Genomic DNA, 10,782 nt, shown 5'->3' on the forward strand with positions numbered 1-10,782 from the left:
CTGTAGGACAATAAAGTGTGGAAAAAGTCAAGGGTGAGAATACTTTCTGAAAGCACTGTACATAGAGTTCTAGACTGGCTTACGTTAGTTAGCCTGACGTGTTATATAGTAGGGTTTCTTACATTACACAACCCTTAGAGAAACTACCAGATAATAGGAAAGCCCCTGTAATTATTTAATTGTTGCAAAAGTATGTATTGTCAACAAAAATATAAACGCAACATGTAACAATTTCATTGATTTTACTGAGTTGCAGTTCATATTAGGAAATTAGTCAATTGAAATAAATTCATTAGGCCCTAATCTATACATTTCACACAACTGGGAATGCAGTTATGCATCTGTTGGTCAATGATAACTTTAAAAAAAATGGGCCTCAGGATCGGTATTTTTGTTCATTCAAATTGCACAAAAATGGGGGGGGGCACACAATGCAAATGGTCCGGGTAGCCATTTGATTACCTGTTCAGGAGTCTTATGGCTTGGGGGTAAAAACTGTTGAGAAGCCTTTTTGTCCTAGACTTGGCACTCCGGTATCGCTTGCCATGCGGTAGTAGAGAGAACAGTCTATGACTGGGGTGGCTGGGGTCTTTAACAATTTTTAGGGCCTTCCTCTGACACCGCCTGGTGTAGAGGTTCTGGATGGCAGGCAGCTTAGTTTAGTGATGTACTGGGCCGTACGCACTACCCTCTGTAGTGTCTTGCGGTCGGAGGCCGAGCAATTTCCGTACCAGGCAGTGATGCAACCAGCTCTCGATGTTGCAGCTGTAGAACCTTTTGAGGATCTCAGGACCCATGCCAAATCTTTTTAGTTTCCTGAGGGGGAATAGGCTTTGTCATGCCCTCTTCACGACTGTCTTGGTGCGTTTGGACCATTCTAGTTTGTTGGTGATGTGGACACCAAGGAACTTGAAGCTCTCAACCTGCTCCACTACAGCCCCATCAATGAGAATGGGGGCGTACTCGGTCCTCCTTTTCCTGTAGTCCACAATCAGCTCCCATAGTCTTGGTTACGTTGAGGGATAGGTTGTTTTTCTGGCACCACCCGGCCAGGTCTCTGACCTCCTCCCTATAGGCTGTCTCATCGCTGTCGGTGATCAGGCCCACCACTGTTGTGTCGTCTGCAAACTTAATGATGGTGTTGGAGTCGTGCCCGGCCATGCAGTCGTGGGTGAGCAGGGAGTACAGAGGGGACTGAGGGGCTCCAGTGTTGAGGATCAGCGTGGCAGATGTGTTGCTACCTACTCTCACCACCTGGGGGTGGCCCGTCAGGAAGTCCAGGATCCAGTTGCAGAGGGAGGTGTTTAGTCCCAGGATCCTTAGCTTAGTGATGAGCTTTGAGGGTACTATGGTGTTGAACGCTGAGCTGTAGTCAATGAATAGCAATCTCACGTAGATGTTCTTTTTTTCCAGGTGGGAAAGGGCAGTGTGGAGTGCAATAGAGATTGCATCATCTGTGAATCTGTTTGGGCGGTATACAAATTGGAGTGGGTCTAGGGTTTCTGGGACAATGGTGTTGATGTGAGCCATGGCCAGCCTTTCAAAACACTTCCTGGCTATGGACGTGAGTACTACGGGTCTGTAGTAATTTAGGCAGGTTGCCTTTGTGTTCTTGGGCACAGGGACTATGGTGGTCTGCTTGAAACATGTTGGTATTACAGACTCAATCAGGGACATGTTGAAAATGTCAGTGAAGACACCTGCCAGTTGGTCAGCACATGCCTGGAGCACACGTCCTGGTAATCCGTCTGGCCCCGCAGCCTTGTGTATGTTGACCTGTTTAAAGGTCATACTCACGCCGGCTACGGAGAGCGTGATCACACTGTCGTCCGGAACAGCTGATGCTCTCATGCATGCCTCAGTGTTGCTTGCCTTGAAGTGAGCATAGAAGTGATTTAGCTCATCTGGTAGGCTCGAGTCACTGGGCAGCTCACGGCTGTGCTTCCCTTTGTAGTCTGTAATAGTTTGCAAGCCCTGCCACATAAGACGAGCGTCTGAGCCGGTGTAGTATGATTCAATCTTAGCCCTGTATTGACACTTTGCCTGTTTGATGGTTCGTCACAGGGCATAGCAGGATTTCTTGTAAGCTTCCGAGTTAGAGTCCTGCACCTTGAAAGTGACAGCTCTGCCCTTTAGCTCAGTGCGAATGTTGCCTGTAATCCATGGCTTCTGGTTGGGGTATGTACGTACAGTCACTGTGGGGACGACTTCTTGGCAAATGAGAAATGCTCACTAATAGGGATGTAAACAAATAGGTTTTTGTGCGTATGGAACATTTCTGGGATCTTTTATTTCAGCTCATGGAACATGAAACTTCACTTTACATGTTGCATTCATATTTTTTGTTCAATGCAATTGGAATACAATACAACTGGTTAACACTGCACACACGGTATTCTGTAACCACCTATGCTATTTTAAGTTACTTAAATGTTTTTCTCTTTTGTGAAAAATGTATTTTCCCCGCAGCAATGTCTAGGGTCTATATAACGTTCTGTGAAAGTTGATAACCCTCATTCAGTCTGTACTGTGTGTGGTCTCCCTCCAGCCCAGGCTTTATGTAGAGGTAAGGAGCCGTGCTCTGGGTTCAGTGCTGACCTCTGAGATTGTCCAGGACGACTTGTCCCTGGCCAGAGTGTCCCTGTCCCCGGCCTGCTCTCTGGACACCCAGCGCTGGCTCTTCACCGGAGGGCTGCTCTGCTGCAAGGTGTGTGTGTGTGGTCAAGTCTTGTCAACCTTTAAGCAAAACTAACATGGGAATATTCTAGGAAATATGCAAATAAAAGTGAAATCAGTCATCTACAATATGGATTGACTGTTTCCTCCAAGCTGAGGTCTGCAGCCAGCCAGTGATCACTCCACAGTTTGTCATGGTGTCTCCCAACTGTACATTAGCTGCTGCTAATTATAGTAATTAAGTGGGTGGTTACATTTGTCATATTTCACACATGTACAAGCACATGTGTGAATTGGAATTTTTTTTTTGTTTTCCTAACCCACTCCCTCTGAGAGTGGGGTCAGAGCCAGGGATCAGCCATTATTGACGGCGACCCTGGAGCAATTCGGGTCAAGTGCCTTGCTCAAGAACACATAGACAGATTTTTCACCTAGTCTGCTCTGGGATTTTAACCAGCAACCTTTCGGTTACTGGTCCAGCGTACAGTATCTGTGATATTGACCTGTTGTGTGTTGCCTGTAGGCTAGTAAGGCGTGTCTGTCAGTGATCGGAGGGAAGGCCACAGTGGGGGCCAGAGTGGCCCTGTGGGCGGAGCATGGACGCACACACCAGAGATGGAGCCTGAACCACAATGGAACCATCTCTTCCCATCTCAACCACAAACTAGTACTGGACTTCAGAGGTGAGACAATAGAGATCCACTATAATTTATGGTCATTGATAAACACTGACATAGTGCAGATCAGGTTGCTGTTGTGTACTGTTGCTGAACTCAACTACCGTATGCTATACATAGTGGAGGATCTATTTTGAGATCATAACAATCAGTCGGAGAGTCGTCTCAGAAAGAGCTAGATATCATATTGTATAGAATTTGTTTTTGTGGGAACCATCATGAAATGCTGTTTGTTTTCCAGTTCTTCTGGAAAGAAGAAAATCTTTAGAAAAAAACATGAACATAACTTATTTTCAGTTGTCTATTAGACACAGTAGAAGAAAGATTGTCCCCTAAAAAGGAACAATTTGTGTCATGTCTTTCAGGTAGAACAAGTTTCGAGAGGGACCACCTGGTTGTCAATGAATTCGCTGCTGATCAGGCCACACAGTTCTGGGACATGGAGTTGGTCTAGAAGACAACTCCTGCCAAAGCCATGAGGCATCCCAGTGCAGTATGGGAGATGTTTGTTGTGGTGTTTGTTTCTATCCTGGCAGAGCACTTCTCCCAGCCATCTAGCCCACGTGTCCATGACAAATGAGCAAGAAGCATCGCGCTCATTTCCTGTGTCTTTTTTTGCTTGATCTCAGGACCCAGAAACCATTGCAGCGGCGCTGACACACAGAGTAGCGATACAGAATCCAATCGTCTTTCTCTACTTGAACATGTCAGTGTGGCACTTAATTCTAATGTGTAGACAGTTAAGAACTGACAGGGGAATTTAAAGCCAAAACAACAGGATCAAGGCAGTTGAGCAATCACATAAAGGTTATGATAACTACCACTACTACACCATTGAAATAGAATAGAAGTCAGTCAGCCAGTCTTTAACCTAATGGGCTTACTGCTCTGTCTGAGGCAATATAATGTAGCTTCTTAGCTTCTATTTCTGATATCTTTTCTCAAGCACATTTGCACTACCAAGATTTTCACGTGAAATGCGGCCAACATCTTGTTTCTCTCTCTCGATGATGTCAAGGAATTTGCTGCTGTAAGCTACCCTCGTCCTTAAAATATCATGTCACCACTAACTGCCACTAGCCCAAAGTAAAATAGTCACCGGCCCTCTACAAATGTGTTCAGCGGGAGTGTTTTAAAAGACCGTCTGGTTATTTCACTGGAGCAAAAGGTGCAGAACCTTAATATATATGTATGATATTCAGGAATAGATGTAATCAAATATTTCATAAAGAATTGATGTCCATAAAGATAAGATGACAGTGTACAGTTGAGGCAAGCTGATGATTAATAATGAAGATGTTTATGTTTTTAAATCTGTGAATAATATTAAAGGTTAATGTCATATCTGTTCACTGGCAGTGAGTTGTTATTCAAAGGTTCTGAGAACTACAGCTGATTGGGAGTAAGTGATTGACAGGTAATTGCATTCAGTACATTTTCACAGGATACACTCAGAAATGCAAGATTTTTAAAGTCATTAAATGATCTTAATTCTGATTGTACCAAAGGTCCATAGTTCCAAATGGCTTTTTGCAAATCATAGAGAGAACACCACATTTGTGGTGCATTACGTAAGCCTAACTGTGCCCAAATCATAGAGATAACACCACATTTGTGGTGCATTACGTAAGCCTAACTGTGCCCTTGCTGCATACATCTTTTGTGCCCTTTTTTTGAGTCACACATTCCAAGCATGAACAATGATTTCTGTAAATGTTTGCCTGCAGTGGCAGTGTATAGTATACACACAGGCTATTCATGTTTCTGATGTAGACCGATCGTTTGCCAGTGTGAGTCAGTAGTCCGGTTTGCCTGGAAGACTAACGGTAACTTCCACAGTAGTCAGAATACAGTACAGACGTTTGCCTGGGCTGATCCAACTGTGTACCTCATTGTCCTCACATCGGACACTGCTGAACAATAGCAGGCCTTGTAATGGAAAAATACTGTCACTGTATATAACAGACCAACCATGTGCCATCTAACTGAAAGGTTTGTTTATTTAATAAATTGTGTACACACAGGCACATTTATCATGATCAACTTTGAGATGTTGAAATGTCACATTATTAGATGTACAGTAATATTTGATCTGTAAGCCTGGAGATTCCATTGTCATTTGTCATGTGTGATAACATCATGTTCTCAAATATCTAACTCCCACAGACTTGTTTTTTCGTGACCGACGAAAACAGAGCCTTCATGCAAGATTTGGTTCTGCGTCGCCAAGATTACACACACAAACACATGTACCAGTAATTAAACAATGTTTAAATAAATTAAGCACACGCTCCAGAGTGACAGGGCAAGGTAGACTGGCAACTGCTCGAATTGGCTGATTGCTGGGTTTGCACTCCTCTAGCTCCATCTATTGGCAAGATCTGTTTCTGGCCTACTTCACACTGGTTGAACAATTTTTTAAGGAACATGATATAACACCCATTCACTAAAATGCTTAAAAGGCCAATCAGTTATTGAAACAATAATGCCTTTTCCCCGCTGCTGTTTCGGTTTTAAAAAAAACTCAGGGATGGAGAAATGTAACCACTCAAATTCATAGAAAGAGCTATGGATTCTAGGACATCCAAATGATTGTTTTAACCATGGTCTGGAGGCTATAGTGTTATACATTGTTTACAAACATTGGAATTGATAAATAGTATATTTTGGGGTTCAACAGTTAAACTAAGCATTTATATGTTATATTCAAGAATCAATGGGTACATATCAATTTATACATCAAAGAAATGTAATAACTGCTGATCGACCCTTTCAACTATGGAAAATATTTCCCAAAAAGATTCAAACTAAATAACGTGCACAAAAGACATCCAAATCCATACTCCTTTATGAAATCATTTTTACTTGGAAAATTACAATAAAATACAAAGTACAAACTCTTTTCCAAACGACCTTCTTGAAAAATAAAATAATGCATTAGCAGAATAAGCCTACCATCTCCAAATGAATCTGCAAGGTGGTCATTAAAATGTGGATACAGAAGTCATCACATTGTAAATGCCTTCATTTTAGTGGCCCATTCAACATACTGGCATCCCTGCAAATAATCATGTCTTATCAAGAGACTGACAGTACTATGAAATAAGACTGAAAATTGTAATGGTTATAAATTGGTAATAACTAGTGACATCATGGGAGTTACCTTTTTGCCTCCCATATTTAACAGCATTTCTTTCATAAATGGCAAACCATTGAATGTGCCCCAGTTGCCAAATGTGTGCAATTGTTTTAGATTGTCAGAGAAAAAAATATATTTTCTATAATAAATATAATTGGTTACTATTTAAGTATTATAGTCACTCCCAAATAACATCACATTTTCAGTGTACACGCTAACCTGATAAAATAATTTCCTAATTTCACTCAAGTAAAACATGACATAAAACAATATCTGAGAAATACAAGTGCTTCCTTGGGTTACTAGGGACAATAGCTCAAGACATACCATTTTAGACTGAGGAAAACAATGGGTGTTCATTTTACAAATGAACCCTAACTTAAATAACTAAGTCAACATCTTTAAGAGATAAATTACAAAACATAAGGACCTAGTCATTTAAATTAACTCTTCATTCAGTGAATGTGATGTTCATACCAAAAACAGCACATACAGTACTTGTAATGTTGAAACATTCTCCAATGTTAAACTTAGATTTAGGCACAGAGTGTGTTTGATTTTCTCAAAAGTGTGCCCCGGATGGACGGAGTTGATACTTCATTTAGAAATTGGCAGTGCCGATTGTCAACTTTATCTTTCACTGTTGCTGTGACAAAGATCCTGACAGCTAGCATTGAGTAACAAGTGTCAATGGCACAATATGAAACTGCACTCACAATAAGGCCAATCCTACTTGAACCATTCAACACTAACCATAGCTGAATTCACCTATTACTTCATAAATGGCCCATCATTATTTTGCATTCAAATAGATTATGCGAAAAGTTACATTTTGGAGACAGAAGACGGTATTTCCCAAATCCAAGAAAATAAAAGGACAGACATCTATAACCTACCTGACTGCACTACTTCGGTAGAGTGCTGTAGTAGAGTCAAAGATTTGTATAACTAAACCAAGATAGACCACAGCCTGTCGTTTCCAATGGGAACAAATGAGTCATTGTGGGAAGAACAAGAAAGGAGGTAGGCAGAGCCAAGCACGAGCTAGCAAGATCCTATTAGCCTGTTCTAGCAAACAACTGCATATTTATTTTAGGGAACGCCTACTCTGTGAAGTGCGCGTGTGCAATAACTTAATTTGGCTTTGCACTCCTAAACAATGCCATTTTTTACAACTTTGGCAAAGATTAAAGTCTACAAAACGTAGTCAACTCTGTTCATAACAGATTCTAGTTTTGGGAACAGAAAATTGTAATTGAGATCAAATGTTTCATTGATGAGTAAATATGCAGAATGTCAGCCAAAGTCCATCTTGTTGCATGTTCTCCCACTGCTGGCCACTCGGCTTCCTCTCACTACCATATTGGGTAGTGAGTGGAAACGCCAAATGGATGCGTCACAGTTATACATCCGGTGAAATATCTGTCTCCTTGTTCTATCTGTGGTAGGGTGCTTTGATTTTGTATTTGGCTGTTAATCCATTCAAAACAAAATAGGCTAAACTAAACACATATTTGTAAATCCTTTGAGGGAGAAACTTAATTCAATATATCATCATAACAAGTATGGTGGTCCTTAAAATGGTGTCTATTGCAGTCATCGGAGGATAGACTGGTGGTCGTGCAACTCGCTGACTAAAAGCTAAGCAGGGCCGGGTTCAAATCAATTCAAATTCAGGAAGTTTGTTGAGAGTTCAATTCGTGAACCAGAAGTGTCCTCATTGAAAACGATAATTTTTCCAAATCACAAAACGAGATTCAACAAAATGCCTTAAGTGAATTGGACCCGACCCGGATGCTAACTGCAGTGTGTGTTAGGTCGTCATGGAGGAGCTCATCATGGGGGAGCTCTGCAGGACTGAGTTCTGCTCAAAACACACTCTCTTCAGTGGTGGCGCTCCAGAACACTCGTCCTCCTCCTGTATGGGGAAATACAGCCAGGTTTGTTTGAATCCATGTTTTATCAGTTTAATGTATGCTGTTCTGAGTATATTGTTGGACAACCTATGAGTCTGATGTGGTGTATTAAACAGTCTTGAAAGTAAATCGTTTGAGTGACAAAGCTGTGGTGTCAAAGTGGAATGATCATTGAGATGTTAGATGTGCTTTACCTGAGCAGTGAGGGGCAACAGGTCCTCTTTAATCAGCAAAGGAGGTTCGTCAGCCAATTCACTTGGCAATGACGAATCTGAAAACCAAAAATGTATATTTACTTAACCTCTAAATAATCTGAAGATATATTTGATCTTATTGAAATCAGAAAAATTTAATAAGTGTGCACATTTGCATGTGCGTATCTGTCGGTCTGTCAGCCTCTCTCACCCTCCATGATCTCCTGGCCCAGAGTGGGGGGCTGGGAGTCATCTGTGCGGAAGTCACACAGATTCTTCGGGCTAAGAGGTTCACTGAGCTGGGGGCTGGAGTTACTGCTGCTGTTCACTTTGGGCTGGTACACATCAGACAAGGAGCTCTGGTTACTGTTCTCATCTGGAGAGGAAGAGCGTACAGGAAATAGGAGGAAATGGAGAAAGCGCAAGGCCAAGATATGGTGAGGTCATATGTCACTCAAAACTGTTTTACATCCTTACCATGAAAATCCAAAAGACTTGAGTGTGGGTTTTCTGAGGCTGGATCTGTGGAGAAGCAATTCAGCTCCCTGACTGCCCCAACCGGGACTGCCTTACTCTTCTCCTTCTACAAGAAGATAAATCAAATTCAGACCTTGCATTTTTAGGTAGCAACACATTAGAAACAGACATAGCTAGCTTATTAAATAAGAAAATAACTTACTTCCTTTGTATCCACCACTGGCACCCATTTGAATATCCTCAAAGATGTGTCCCCGACAGTCACCCATTTCTTCTCCCTGTAGAAAACAATGTGATTGCGCTCCATTACATGCAAATGGTTCAAGGGTCAAGTGCACCTGTTTAAATATCCCTTCCATAGAGTGAGATGCTATTAGTGAAATCTGCTACAAATGAGCGAGGATACACCTCACTGGCTATGGTTGGCTAGCATCTTATTGATTACTACATGACTGTCACTGCATCCTTGCTTCCTAGTCTGTCTATTCATATTAGAAAGCTAGCTAACTAGGTTTACTCAAATCCTACTTTTGGGTCCGCCTCTTGATGAAAAGCCACTTGTCTTGAGGGAGAAAGCTTCACAGTGATCCTCATTGGTTGTGCTCTCGGTCTTTCACTGTCATTTTGTCTCAAACCACGCCTCCCTGTCGCTGAACTTTGTATATGCAATCTTTTATGATCTTTCACACAAATAAACAGTGTTGTGCTTACCATCTTCTGACCCTCTCAATGACCGCCATGACCTTCTTCATGTCATCTTTAGCACGGCTTCGTGTCTCAGCGCGAACCGAGCGTCCAGACATGTTTGTGCTTGGTTTTAGTTTGATTTGCCTCCGACAGACTGTTAAACGACAGACAGAAGGGGTAACCCAGACACGTCACAGTGGCTATAAAGCTGAAGCATCCGTTTAAAACGTTTTCTCACCACCAAATATGGTAGTGAGAGGAAGTCCAGTCGCGGGTAGTGGGAAAGTATGGAACTAGGTGAAACTGAGCCGTCATTCTGCTAATTTTGTCATCGATTAAACATCTGATCTCAAAATATTTTTCTGTTCCCAAAACTACAATCTGTTACGAACACAGTGCACGAATTTGTAGACTTGACACTTGCGTTGTTTAGGAGTTCAAGGTCGAATTGAGTTTGCGCACATCACTAAATGTGCAAATATAAACTACAACGCGCCAATAGGATCTCGCTAGCTAGTGCTTGGTTTTGCCCACCTCCTTGCTAATTCTGCCAAGAATGCTTAATTTGCTCTCACTGTAAACGACAGATTAACTATCTTGGTTTAGTTATAAATACTTTGGTTTAGCTCCCTGACTCTCGCGAGCTTTCGGGATCCATTCACTTCATGTTCTCATAGAACGCCCTCCCTAAATTTGCATGTGTTACGTGAAATTACCAGCTGGGGTCACTTGTTACATTGTAGTTAGACTGTGGCATCCCTAAGCTTTATTGTTAGTTTAGGAACCGTAGAAAGACAAGACACCTCAGCAGGATTCTGGTCCTATTATCAAATTAAATTGCATTTGTCACATGCGCTAAATACCGTGAAATGCTTACTTACTAGCCCTGAACTAACAATGCAGTTAAGAAACATTCCAGTTAAGAAAATATTTAATAAATAAAGTAAAAAATAAAAAAGAGCAACAATAAAATAACGAGGCTATATACAGGGATTACCAGTACTGAGTAAATGAGC

General features: G+C 41.7%; 2 protein-coding genes across 3 annotated transcripts in view; one reads left to right on the top strand and one right to left on the bottom strand.

Annotated features, from left to right (window-relative positions):
• LOC110537574 overlaps window positions 1-4,705 on the top strand; it is a 79,112-nt gene extending 74,407 nt beyond the window's left edge. Inside the window, exons 20-22 of one of the 2 annotated variants that reach the window (XM_036937537.1) lie at window positions 2,522-2,707; window positions 3,200-3,359; window positions 3,719-4,705. In XM_036937537.1, coding sequence (XP_036793432.1) covers window positions 2,522-2,707; window positions 3,200-3,359; window positions 3,719-3,807 — 435 coding nt within the window. In that variant the 3' untranslated portion in view covers window positions 3,808-4,705. The remainder of the gene's footprint in view (window positions 1-2,521; window positions 2,708-3,199; window positions 3,360-3,718) is intronic. The other variant, XM_021623723.2, reaches the window with a different exon arrangement.
• A 1,491-nt stretch (window positions 4,706-6,196) lies between these two features.
• Window positions 6,197-10,286, bottom strand: LOC110537575 (B-cell CLL/lymphoma 7 protein family member B-A). Its single transcript, XM_021623724.2, has 6 exons — window positions 9,791-10,286; window positions 9,282-9,357; window positions 9,080-9,185; window positions 8,814-8,978; window positions 8,603-8,679; window positions 6,197-8,410 (listed from the first exon to the last, which is right to left on the bottom strand). Exons 1-6 carry the CDS (start codon window positions 9,880-9,882, stop codon window positions 8,306-8,308), a joined length of 621 nt encoding a protein of 206 aa, XP_021479399.1. The 5' UTR covers window positions 9,883-10,286; the 3' UTR covers window positions 6,197-8,305.
• Between the last annotated feature and the right edge of the window lie 496 nt (window positions 10,287-10,782).

This window comes from Oncorhynchus mykiss, chromosome 12, assembly GCF_013265735.2.
Source record: "Oncorhynchus mykiss isolate Arlee chromosome 12, USDA_OmykA_1.1, whole genome shotgun sequence".
In the NCBI taxonomy this organism is placed as follows: Eukaryota; Metazoa; Chordata; class Actinopteri; order Salmoniformes; family Salmonidae; genus Oncorhynchus; species Oncorhynchus mykiss.